Source organism: Phaseolus vulgaris, chromosome 5 (genome assembly GCF_051622355.1).
Source record: "Phaseolus vulgaris cultivar YP4 chromosome 5, ASM5162235v1, whole genome shotgun sequence".
Lineage (NCBI taxonomy): Eukaryota > Viridiplantae > Streptophyta > Magnoliopsida > Fabales > Fabaceae > Phaseolus > Phaseolus vulgaris.
In genome coordinates this window covers 36917346-36931335 of record NC_143502.1, presented here as the reverse complement: position 1 = coordinate 36931335, position 13990 = coordinate 36917346, and the positions used below count along the sequence as shown (strand labels likewise).

Genomic DNA, 13990 nt, shown 5'->3' with positions numbered 1-13990 from the left:
TCCTTACTTGTAAACATCCTCTACCCTTTACCAGGACCCTTATTTCCTACACAACTACTTCTTCTCCTTTATACAATATACCATCTCAAAGTTTTATCATCCTTTTAATAAGGTTATTTACATTTCTAGAAAGCTTTTCGTATTTTTATTTATGTCTTTGTCTTTGTTCAGACTTTCATATCTTTACATCATAAATAAATTCATGATATTTAACTGGGATAAAATTCTCACTCTGAACTCAAATATAGGTAAAAAAAAGAGAGGCTATATTTGGGGAACTTAAATATAAACAAATTCAATAATTTAAACTGGCTTGCTTATTTATATTGATCTGTGTAATTTTGTTACAAGAATTTCATACAAGAGATTAGCATGAATATTATTATTTTAATTATTTATTGTACTATAATAAAGAAACACGTAAATATAAAATAAATTATCGATATAATTATGTTATAAATAAAACTGAGTATACCTAAATATAAATGTGCAGTTATTAATACGTAATTCGTATTTTTTGTTTTGATTTTAATTTTTCTTCTTTTATGTTTTGAATAGTTAGAAAAACATACCGTTAGATAGTATTTTTTTTTTATCTCAAGTTACTAGAAACTTTGAGAAAATAAAAAAAAAAAATTTGAAATTTCCCACCTCCAAAATCTTTTGTTGCACACCACAACCAAAATGTTCACAAAAATGTGTCCATTAGTAGTGAACTTAGGTGAATTTCTAAAAAGAATTGTATAATTTGTGATGAGATGGAGCATGAGTTCACGATGTAAATTAAAAAACAAGGTAAGTTTTTATTTTTTACTTAATTTTTCAGAAATCACACGCATCTGCTTCATCCGCACTCCATATTTGTTATTATGCTTGGTATGATATTTTGAAACTTTCATTATTCTTTTCTTTTCTTGAACGCATACATAGAAGACAACAAGAGAGATATTATTCTTCACAAGAGTATATTACATGATTTTATTTGTGTGAAAAAGAGAGGAGATAAAGTAAAACATGAAGATCCGTGGTAAATATTTATAACATTTCAATTTTAATTATATTAAATAATGTCATAATTTTTGCAAATAATCGACTTTATTATTGTTTGTTTCATGATCCATTTGTTTAATGTGAGCGTGAGATTATGATAGTTAAATTGGAGATGGCGGTAGTGGGAAATTAGCAACGGCGATAGGTGAAATGACAGTGGGAATTGGGTCAGAAACATTCATTTATTGTTTTGTGCAAACCAAGGTAAAGTCAAGTCACCCATGTATCTATATGCCTATCTTTCTTTCAGACAAGATCCATCCCACACACACTCACACATGCATCCAATTAACCCACCAACCTATTTGATTTGACGTTTCAGATTCTCCCCTTTTAACCTTATCCCACCGGACAATCTCTCTCTTCTTCCCCACTCTCTTCCTCATTCATCCCATCTTAACATTCATCTCAACCACCATTCAAATCCAACTTTCACATTAACATGCAAATCAAATTCCTCCCTTTTCATCAAACTAATCAACTACAATTCTTTAAAACTTATTACCACATAAACCCTCCCTAACTAATAAAGCAAAGAATAATGTATTATAGAAAGTTGTAGATGTAGAATGAATTGGTGCCAGTAAGATTTGTGAAAATGAAGGTGGTGCATGATGATGATCCCTTGAATAAAGGAGATGAGTATGATGATTCGGAGACAGTGATTGAGGGCATCACAAAATAGTCGGATTTTGCACAAAGCAAAGCATGCGCGTTTTGACCATATATGCATACATACAACACAATATCCCACTCAGACCACTGTGTTAAACATACGTCTTGTCAACATTTCTGAACCATTTTTCCATTCCATGGATTCCTCAGAACAACCAACTCCGTGTGCATTCTGCCCCCGACCTATCTACAACATTCATAACTCTTTATATCACAAAATAAACTTTAAGCTTAACTCAACCTCATAAAACTGGTTCATAGGAGTGAAGTTTGTACCTATTTTTATACAATAAAATGTTCTAATTTCTGGTCGATGGAATCTCCAACACACTTCATAAAGGTTATAACATTTTTTAAACAATTTTTTTTTATTCACTCAGTATTGTTAAAATATTTTATAATTATAAACGTTAATTATAATATAGTTATGACTTTTGTTTGAATAAGGGTTACACACTTTTGAAGTGTCTTTATAAGGGTTAAGATACATTTGAAGGGTCTCTATAAGAGTTTTAGGATACTTACACACTTTTGAAGTATCTTTATAAGGGTTAAGATACATTTGAAGTGTCTGTATAAGAGTTGTGACATCTCTAAAATGTCTTATTTTATTTTATTTATTTATTATTGAAAAAATATATAATATAATCTATGTAGTATGAAATTTTAAATAAATAAAATAAATATTAATTCTGTGTGATGCACAAATTAAAACACGACTTCAAATAAATAATGAACCATAAAAATTAATGAAAAATAAAAAGATATGTCATCTAACATAATAAAACTCAATATAGTTCATAAAATACGTCGGAATTATAAGTTAAAATAATTTTACAATTTCCCAAAAAAGAAAACACATAATAAAAAACAAATATCTAGTTCATGCATAATTATGTAATTACTTATTTAATATTTTTTAATATATAAGAGAATTTGGTTGCGTTTATATTGGATTAGTTTTAATATAATATCCGAAATCAATCCAAACCTTTATTATATTTTTTTGTTATTGCAATTTGTATTAAGTTATATAAATTGATACCTATCCTTATTAAGAAATATTAGAAACATACTCTTCTCATCATATTTGTCTATTGTTGACTGAAATTGATTAGAATTACAATTTTAATAGGATTTATTTTTCATTTTTCATTTAATTTTGTATTTTTTTCTATTAAACTTTAACTAATAAGTATATTCATAAAACTAGAGAGTGTATTACTAACATTTCTATAAAAGTATGTTCAGTAAAATGATGAACTTTTATACTTTTCAGGGCATAAGATAAACAAAATAAAATCATAACGAATAATCTCTCTCTCTCTCTCTCTCTCTCTCTCTCTATATATATATATATATATATATATATATATATATATCTTTAACCTTAAACATCATTTTCAATAAATGTAACCGATGATAAACAAAATCTTTTTTGTATGAAAACAAAAATATTAAATAACCTTTTCGAAAATAATTAATTTTGTTTATATTCAAGTGTATAGGTAGTAGGATGTCTATAAAGTTACTAAAAATGAGAAAGGCTAAACCTTTTTTACTAAAAATTAAAAAATATGAGAAAAAATATATTAATTAAGGTATAGACGCTCCAAAGATTTTAATTTCAAAAAAATTCCAACCTAGAAAAACCTCACTTATTTTTTTTTATATATATTGGGACATCCTTAAATGTCCCAATTTATTTATTTTACTTTTTTTATAAAAAAAACAAACATATAATACTTGATATTGAAATGCTTAAACAATTATTCTATGCTATCATATAATATTTATAAATATTTTAATAAATATAATATTTTATAAGCAGACTGATATGAGATGAAACTTATCCAGCTTAACTGAAATGAATTTTTAAAAATCTTGAGCATTTTTTTGGTTAGAATAGGTTGGATAGAGACCATAAATATGCAAAGAATTTTGAAGTTTTTTTTATTTTCCTTACTACATATACATGAGATACAAGTAAATAAATAAATATACACTCTATCTATATTGACTTGTCTCGTAATCTTTCTGTAAAGATTATGGTCTTTGTGGAGGATCTCTTTTAAAGAGTGCCATTTTTTTGTGTGCATTTTTTATTAGGCCCTCCAACTTGTTTTTACCCTTCTTAATAAAATAAACATATGCTTAAATAGCTATACATAAATTAAAGTTTATTAATAATTCTGTATATTAGGGTGAAAATCAAGAAGTTTCTATAAGATTCTATTCTGGGATCAAATAATTGTCTCTTGAACTTTTCATTTCAGTCAATAGTGTTGTTGGCATGAAGCTGGTTTTTCTCCTTATGAAACTCGGTTGATGCTATGAATTTAGGGTTTAATCAAGGGAACCTGGGGTTTTTTCGTTAACCACTCTCTTCTATATAGTTCCTTTTCATAAAAAGATTAAAAAAAAATGTTCTGAGAACGTGACAGAGTATGACATGCATGCAACCCTGCACTGTGTGGTGTTTCTTTCAGAAGGCTGCACTGCATTAACTGAACAAGACGGTCCAGGAAGAACAAGAAAAGAATCAATCAAAGATAGGAAGAGAAAAAAAATGAACAATTCCAGCTATTTGGTGGTAGAATCGTAATGTTCAGATAGCCCCACAGCGCAACACTCCAAGGTATGAAGAACACTCTAAGAAAAGAGAGAGAGAGAGAGAAAACCCTCATGAAATAACATGGTGGATAAAAGACTGTTCCTCTGGATGAAGCACCATTTTCCGAAAGAAGGGTCAAATGGCAACATCTCAAAGATGAAAAGCACTGTTAAAGTGGTCCTCTTGGAGGATGAGAGAGTGACACATGGTGTGTTTCATCGATCGCTTATCATGAAAAGAATAAAATGTTGCAATCGTCCTTTGATGTGTAGAGACTCAATCACCCAAAAGAGAAAGATATATAGATTATTACAAAACAAAAGGAGAATGAAACTTACAATGTTTGTTTACTTAAGTGCCTAAGTTCAACATAGTAATTAATGCAATCACAAGAATAGCAATCATATCATAACAACTAGAAAAGGGAAACACAAACGTTATAGTATATGATATTAAAACATGGGTGAGAGGCTGAGGTCAATTTTCTGGAGACTCTCCCATCCAGTTGTATGATTGGGAAATTTCATCAACCTCATTTTTCACTGATTTAGGTCAAGCACAGAAAAAAACATCTCATAATAATAAACTTCCATTTATATATATGTAATCAGTAAAATCCGTTAGACTTTTGAGTACCATCTCCCTGGTCCAACTTTGCTTGCTTATTGCCATCCAGCTTTAACCCAAAGTGAATGTGAGGGAAATGTGCCCACTGCATAATATATATTCACAATATCAGAAAGGAAAAACAAATCAAGCTATTGTGCTTCAAACCACAATTAGTATACCAGTTCAAACAAACCCTATTGTATGTAATAAGACCCTATAATATAGGTATAAGATTTTTAAAAAGTATTCATAACATGAACACATTACAACAGAAAACAAAAATAACATTTTGCTTTTGAAATTGTATTGTTCAAATCACGGTTCTTTTTATTTGAAGTTGTAAAAGAGGTAACATTTAATATTAATTGAAAACTGAAACCAAACATGTTGTTAACCTGTCAACAATTTCATGACAAGTTCAAGTCTCTCTCATTTTCTGTTACCCGGCTTTATATTTGTGGCCTACCAATTGATATTGTGCAGAGCTTGTTTCAATGCTCGGGAGTTATATATTTGGAGGAAAGCATAAAATGGAATCGCATGTTGCAGACTACGGCCTCTTAATGCATATCAGAGTGGAAGTGTTGGACTCATAAGAATACGTGCATACAAAATAAAATATTGAAATAGAATCACAAACCTATGCTGCTGAATTTACATGTTCTGGTTTGAGCAAGAGGTTTGATAAATTCTGCTATATTTCACCTATAGATCTCATATTGCAAAAGAGAAATTATATGATACAAATCAGCTTTCAAAGAAATTCTCTTTACAATATTTGGAATCTTCTGAGATCTGTTTGGGTGGGAAATGTGTGTGGTCTTACATTTTCTATTCTGCGATTTTTTGACTGTATCAGTATAAACTATATATTTTATGCAAGTATTTTAGTTGTATATAGATATAGGTATGCATGAGTTAGAGTACTAAACTATTTCCTATTATATATATATATATATATATATATATATATATATATATGATAAAGAAAATGTTTTTCTAATAGTAGACATGCGAAATAATGTGTTTGTGCCGTGCAAAATGATGATAGAGGTTTGTGAATGTGTGTATATACTCTACAGAAGCCCTACCAAAATGCTGATATATCCAGAAGTCAATTAGAGGGTTCGTAGGTATCCTATAAAAACTAGGAACATCCATTACTATTAAATTCATTATTTTTATTGCATCTCTAGTTCACTATTAGTTTCTTTGTTGTTTTGTAAAAATAATGATCTCAACATTTTTCATTTTTGGCTTGTCTCATTTTTCCTGTATTAAACGCATTTCAAAAGTGAATTCTAACTTAATTTCATAAAATCATCAGTTTATAAAGTGTGAAATTTATATTATTTATAAATTATAAAATATTTTAATATTAGTAAATGTGTATAAATCTTAAAAATAACTAATAACAAAAGTCATAAATCTTTTTGATAAATAAAAAGTTATAATAGAATAATGACAATGGAAACAAAATGCTATCAATTCATTTTAATCAAATTTTAAAAATATTGATGATTTGTACACTGTTGTGTCATGGGATGTGCAATAAGTGAGAGGAGGAACAGGAAGAGAGACAAAAATGAATAAGATAAAAAAAAATATATAATAGATTAAATCGTATGAAAAATATAATATATGTAAATAGAAAAAATATGTGAAAAATTCAAAATTGAAACTATGATAATGAGTTTAAACTGGATCCCCTTTTAAAGAATTTTTTTATTAACTAGATACTGTAATTCATATATAAAAGTCTTATATATGGCCAAATGAAAAAAAATTAAAAAGAAATAAGCTGCAGAATCAATGTATATCAATGAGAAAAGATCATTGGTGTTACTCATCTTAGCTTTAACCTTTATAAAGTTAAAGTTTGAACTGAAACTATTGACTATAATATTACAAATTAAAAGTTTAAAATCCAAGTGGTTCACATACCAAAAATTAACTGACAGCACAATAATCCATCTATTCATAACTTCAAGCTATTTAGATTCATAATCTTGTATGTCTAAAATGTGTGCCCTTTTCGTTGTAAAACTTATTTTTACACATTGAAAATCAAAATTTCAACAAAGTCATACCTCCATGCAATAATATCATCTCATATCCTTCTCTCTTATAACCCAAGCCATTTTATTTATATTTTTCTAAAAAAAATCATTTTTTTCATAATGCATAAATTATTTGATATCACACCTAAATGAGAGATAAAACAAATTCAAAATATATAAATAAGTGTAAATCCTACTTTACAAACTAATCTTATAACTTAAATTAGACTCAAAATAATTTTTTAAAATAATTTTTTTTTACTGATAAAAAAATCAGAATCATTTAAAACCAACTTTTATAAAAATTAAAAATTTATTCAATCTATTGTGTTCACTCATAATTTAGTGTAACTCACATAAATAATTATTGAAAGTCTCAAACAAATTTCGTAAATTTGAGTTATCGGAATATCTAAATGGTAATTGCCTACTTCTCACACATATCAACCTCTCATCTCTACTGATAAAAGAAAAAACACCTCTCATCTCAGATCACTTTTCCCATTTTATTTCTGAGTTTTAAAGACTGGTGTTAAAAGAGAAAATGGTACAAGTTTAAGAAGGATAAAGGGTTTGGTTTTACAACCCTTTTATATTACATACTATATACCTACACCTACATTGTAGACTTGAATTAGGAAAGTCCAGGATACGAGACATGTCAGTGAAACAGAAGGAAAAAGGCAGAGAGAGTGAAGAATCAAGAGTCTTCAAAAAGACAGAAAACAAAATCATAATTATATTGCTTCTCATGCTTCAGTTATTTTCACTTACCATTTTTTTCATCTATGACTCATATCATCCTTCAAAACACTAAGCTTATATTAATAAGTAAGTTTGATGAACTAAACGCATAAAAATGCTGTAAAAACAACTTATCTCATTAATTGTAACTAATATTTTTAAGTTCAATTTCATATTTTAAGTTTTCGTACTATTTGATTCCCTCTCGAGTTATAGTAGGTCTTTTACTTTTAGTTATTTTTTTGCGAATAAAATGACAGTAAAATAAATAAACGAAAACATGACTAAAAAATGTTTTTGTTTTGTTAAATCAAAGAGTAAGGTAAACATTTCATGTTATAGGAGTTTAAAATAACTAAGATTTATAATCTTATTATAAAGACTAAAATGTGGTTTTATTCAATAATCACGTAACACAGCAAGTCATGAAACAACAAATCAAATTATATTTAAAGTTCAAGTTAACTATTAACAAAATGAACTTAAGCTTATGCAAACTTTATGCAGAACTGACACTGACACTGAAATTGTGTTATAGATTAAACATGATATTAGCTTGAAACAGTTTGTTTATTTATGATTTTGGAGAAGTATTTTGTGAGTTCTACATGCATGTTGGTGAATTAATTGTTGAAAAATAAGAGGAAGAGTGATTGTATGAAGCCGTAGAAGAAGATGATGATATGCCATTACTGCACAGCCAAGTTTGATATAAAGGTGTAGCCTCCAAGAGAAAGGAGGCATTGGCTTTATTGGTAATGTTTCTACAATAATTGAGAGGGCATTGGATTTCAATGTTCACCATGTTAATATAAACGACAAACTCATTTTTTATTGTGCAATCATCACATGTGAGGGGAAACAAGAGATGCAAAACTTGCATGCATTCATATACCAGAATGCATATGCAAAAATGGAAAAAGGAAAATACTGATAAAGCTTCAACTCACGTTTTTCGCAGCCGTGCTAAAAGCTTCCCTGTGACTGATATCTGGATTACTAGCCTTAATTCTTTGTATTTCCTCTCTGCAATCACAATTATTTATATAATACATTGCACATCTTTTCAAACAAACAACCACAATATCTTATCTAATGCACACATATATACCTAAATATGGTGATTGTTCATCACTTATATTTTATATATTTCCAAAAAAATATGATTATAAATATCTTTAAGTAATTTAACAAATTCAAGTTATAATTTACTAAAAAAATACTTTTAGAAAATAATAGGAGTATATTAATATGCTTTCAACTTTTTTGAGAAAAAATATTTCAACAGATCTAATTAAAATTATAACTTGTTATATGTATAGTAGTTACCTTTTTAAAAAAAAATTAAGCTATAAAAACAATGGCATGCACTGATTGTTAAACCATAACATGTTTTTTGCTTTTAAAATGAAGTTACTCCCTTCATTTTCTTTATTTGTTCATTTTTTAAGAAATTTTAGTACCTATCTTTTAAAAAGTTTAAAAAATATTACTTTTAAACATGTTCTTAATTTTACCTAATTTCCAATATTTTACATATTTATCATAAAGGAAAAAGAAAATAGGGAATATTAAGAAGTTAAAAAACTAATTTAATATATAACTTTTTTTTAATTTGTAAACCATCATTAAAGATAAATGAAAAGTAAAATGATGGAAATATATGTTATATATATATACATATATATATATATATATATATATACATATATATATATACATATATATATACATACATATATATACATATATATATATACATATATATATATACATATATATATGTATATATATATATGTATATATATACATATATATATACATATATATATATATATATATACTATAAGTTATTTCAAATGTATGTATTTATGATTTCGTCCAATTTTCCATCAGTCCAACAATCATATTATTTAATCATGAATCGTCATTATGATTAATTCTTATATTCAACTAGTTTTTTATTTTTAATTTTAATCATTAACAAATTTCTATACACTAAATATAATTGTGGATATACATTATACAAAATAGTAGATGGTAAATGAAAGGAAATTTATTGTAAATTCATAGATCACTTACTTAATGAACCGATTATAAGCAGAAGGAACACGCTGTCTCTTCTCTGGAGCTGTATGGATCAAGAATTTTTTTAGTTTATGGTACTCAAAAAGATTGCATAAACTGTAACTATATATATATTCACCATAAATTAGCAATTAAATTAGTTAACACTAAATGAGATCTTCTAAAAATCAAAATCAGGTTGAGGAAGAACTTTTAAAAGAGCTGGCCCCATTGTTGGACAAACTGTTGCAGTGACAAATTCAATTCTCCCAAAAGTTATGAAGTACCACTATGAATATCAATCATATCATGAGAGGACAAGATGAAAATTCTTACCTATGCTCAGTTTAATTATGACTAATCAAATCAATAATCTGACACGAAAAGGTGTGTATATTTTAAGCCACATACTGTGCACGTGTTAACTGATTGATTAATTAAGTGATTATGATAAACATAACTAAAAAGTTGTAACTTTGTAGCTGTAAAATGTACAATGAATTTGCATATTTGTAAGCATAGTGTTGAGATGTATATGTAGCTAGGGCACAACATGATTGCAGTCAATTAAGGATGGGTCAATTTGTTGCGAAAGGTCACCATCTGGTTGGGGACACTTAAATAGAGATGAAGAAAATATAGGCCAAATTGGGTATCTTTGTACCACAAAAAACTTGATACTCAGAAAGATGGACGCCCACTCTCATGAAAAACTGAGCTTAACAATGTGGCCTCAATGATGGCATATAGTGTTCTGCTTGGTTACATTAATTAACTTGTGCCAGTTGTGGCATAACGTAGTTTCAAAATCTTTGTGTTCTCAAACCTTCTGAGAGAGTATAACGGAAAACTTCAGGCTGGCCTAGCTATAGGACCCATGTTGTTCATTCAAATTAACTTATGTATTTATGTATGCCTAAAGCTAAACAAGAATTAATGAGATAAAAAATAGAGTGTGTGACTCACGACGAATGGGAGGAATCCTAGGTTGCTCATGGTCGGACTCAAATGATTTGCATTTTGATGATGATCCCAGTTCCTTGCTGCATGCTTCTTGAACACTTAGGTGCTGTCTCTGTAACTTAGCAACGGTAGAAAAATGCTAAGAGAAAACACACACACAAATATGTGAAGTCCAGAAGTTACTCAGCAAAAAGAGTGCAAAATGAAGAAGATGAAAATAATGAAAGATTATCAGGAGGGTTTTGAACTATGTACCTGAGTTTCTTGAGAAGGAAAAGGTTGAAGTGATGCTCCCATGTTAACTGATAGCAGATTGGCACAGTGTCCACATCTAACTGTAACTATGGTGAGCAAACTGCTGCATGGAACACTAACCTGCCAAAACCCATTTTCGAATGCAAAAGGCAAACAAATATTATCACTTTCAATTTCACTAGGCATTATCTAGAAACTAAGTAAGCTGAATATGTAATTTTAATGTGTCTCTCTTAGAAACACAAGGGAATTGAAGAAGGGTATGTAAAATGAATTGGAATTCTGAGTGCTTTAAATTGTTTCGTACATAAATGTTTGGACCATCGCCATAACCAAATTATAGTTTCAGAGCTTCACACTTGTCGATGTTAAAGTATTTATATATATTGGAGAATTGAAGCTATCACATTCAATGGAAAGGTGGTTCGAAGCACCAGCATTGCAATAAGAAAACAAATTGGTTGGTGAGGTTGAGAGAGAGAGATTCTTTTCTCTTTCATTATGAGCGAGAGCAAGTTAGTGCAGCTAGCATATTGAATACTACATGTTAGCAGGAAGCTGAGCAACTGACATAGCAAATTTAAAAGTTAGCACTCTCACAATGTCTCCATTCACTTTTTTGCTGACACTGCAAGGTAAGATAAAAAAAGATAGACATTGTAGCTCATAGTGATCGAGGAGGAAAGAGAGAAAGAGAAAGAGAAAGATGAAAATGACATGACTGGAACGGAAACCATGAAAATGAAATTAAAACACAAAAACACCGTTAACCACTACTGCTACCAAACAGATATGATTAAAGAAAAGTGATCACCATCATGAAGCAGATTAAATTTACTGCTCCTTGTGCAGTGTCAAGATCGGAGTAGAGAAAGAAAGAAAGATAATGCTTTCTCAAAAGGAGTAACTCAACAGAGATATTATGATGAAAGGAGAGAAAGGTAAAGGAAAAAAAGAGAGAGAGAGAGAGCATGGCATTTTCTGGTGCGTAAATGGATTTGTCTGGACGTCATAATCGCCACAAGTTCTTGTAGAAAGAAAGAGAGGACACTGTCTCAGTACTTAAAAGGTAGCAACAAGTCTGAAATTGTGAAAAAACCTTGATCATCAAAAAATGACGCTTCACTGGCAAATCATGATGAACAGAATACACCACCTTCAACCTCATCACTCCTCAGTGAAAAGGAATCAAGCGAAGTGGACTGAGGAAAGAGAAATCACCACATAGATTTGTATAGATTTCATTTTATGAGCTTTTAGTACTTCTCACAAAGAAAACAAGAAACAAAAAGAACTGATAAATTAAGACAACGGTTGACTTTTTATACAACATAACATATATAGCAAGTGAGATCATACGATGCTATATATATCCTAATGAAAAATTAAATGAAAAGAATAAAAAAGAGGGGAAAGGGCTCCTTATATTCCAAGAACCCTAACTCCTGGGAGTAGCCCTACCTTTTCACAGCCCTCAAATTTTGTTTTGGGTATATGCGTTTTGTTTGAAAAACATCTCATTCAGGCTTACAAATTGCCTTTCACCTTTCAAAATCAGTCTGTGCCTTACAATTATTGAAAGCTTCTGGGTTTCTAGTTTAATAATTGTCTTCTGCTATTACTCACGAGAACCAAAGCTGAACTTTTTATCACAAAAAATAGAGGTTATGGACAAAAACCCAGTTACACTTTCCCATAAAATATAAGATGGGAGTCAACTAATTCTTGATCTAAGTACATTCCAGCCAAGAAATTCACTTCAATGATGGATTTCAATTTCAACTCCTTGGGGAAGTGACCCTTCTTCAATTCTTTGCTTTCATGATCTCGATTCAAGAGATACAGAAAACCGGTATCGACAAATTATTAGCTGGTGAAACACATGGTATAATAACAACAAACAAGCTTAGAAGAATTCAGGGAAAAAGAGAGAGAGAGAAAAGAGAGAATTCAGAAACTGTACCGCTAGAGTGGTGTTGCAGAAGTTGCAGTGAACATAACAAACACGTTCGGTTGCCATCATGTCCATTGACATTTTTTTAAAAAAAATTGTGACTGTCCTTCGTTTTTGCTTAGTAGATTTATAGGCAGATCAGAGAGGAGAATTCCTTGACTGAAAACAAAGCGAAGAAGCTAGATCAAGGATTTACAGAAGACCCAGAAGAATATAAGACAGAGAATCATAAAGGTTAAATAAAGAAAAGAAACTTTGGTATTATTATTATTTTTTTAATGCGGAGAGAGAGTGTGTGTTTGTGTGAGTGAGAGAGAGAGAGAGAGAGAAGAGGTGTACAAAAATCTGAATGGTTAGGATGGGACTATTCTGGTCGGGGAAAACCAGTGAAGTTGAGTGGGATTAGTGACAGTTTAGAATTATGAAGAAAAGATGGATTATGGGAAGTGTGAAAATGTTTGGTGTGTGTGTTTTTATGTGCGCGTTTGTGAAAGACAGAGAAGCAGAGAGTGGGGAAAGAAGGTGTGCGGGGTTGGATGTGTTATGATTGTGAAAATGAGTGGGTGGGAGTCACCCATTCTCTCTAACCTCTCTGCCTTTCTGTAGCGGACGAGGGGGGCGAGATATTAATGCTCAGAATGTTTAACATCCTATCAGATCAGATCATCACAGACAAAATACCTATCTACTACTCTCTTCTCTTTTCTCTTTTCTCTTTTCTATTACTTTACTACTCAATTTTACTTCATTTTTTTCTTTCTATTACTACTTCTTATTCAACCCCTTACTTACTATTTTTATTTCTATCAAATCTATTTAGTTATTGGTTACATTGATATTGTTCATCACTAGTTTTTGTTACCACTTTTTCCCCCTTCTTTTCAATAAACCTTTTTCAAGTCTATTCTGATTTCACAATCTCTGCTACCTCAACTTCTTCAAGTCTAAATCAAATTCTGAGTGTTAATTACACAGTAAGTCAACAAAGGTTAGTAATAA

The 13990-nt window shown here is 29.6% G+C and overlaps 1 protein-coding gene across 8 annotated transcripts; it reads right to left on the bottom strand.

The window, feature by feature from the left end:
- Positions 1-4619: 4619 nt before the first annotated feature.
- Positions 4620-13674, bottom strand: LOC137835576 (putative axial regulator YABBY 2). Of its 8 annotated transcripts, none has more exons than XM_068644149.2 (7): positions 13331-13674; positions 13001-13150; positions 11038-11157; positions 10786-10894; positions 9835-9883; positions 8703-8778; positions 4620-5051 (listed from the first exon to the last, which is right to left on the bottom strand). In XM_068644149.2, the coding sequence occupies exons 2-7, from the start codon at positions 13070-13072 to the stop codon at positions 4947-4949; spliced, it is 531 nt and encodes a 176-aa protein (XP_068500250.2). In that variant the 5' UTR covers positions 13073-13150; positions 13331-13674; the 3' UTR covers positions 4620-4946. The 8 variants fall into 8 exon arrangements, with proteins under 8 accessions (XP_068500250.2, XP_068500245.2, XP_068500247.2 ...); XM_068644144.2 differs by having other exon boundaries at positions 10786-10921; positions 13331-13638; XM_068644146.2 differs by having other exon boundaries at positions 10786-10900; positions 13331-13610.
- Positions 13675-13990: the final 316 nt, after the last annotated feature.

Bases quoted from the DNA above. Each gene is read 5' to 3' on its own strand.
- LOC137835576 (XM_090302283.1), bottom strand. From the start codon at position 12,010: ATGCTCTCTCTCTCTCTCTTTTTTTCCTTTACCTTTCTCTCCTTTCAT. The intron at 8,779-9,834 runs GTAAGTGATCTA...TTGTGATTGCAG, and splicing joins GCTTATAATCGGTTCATTAA to AGAGGAAATACAAAGAATTA. The intron at 5,052-8,702 runs GTGAGTTGAAGC...TATATTATGCAG, and splicing joins TTAGCACGGCTGCGAAAAAC to TGGGCACATTTCCCTCACAT.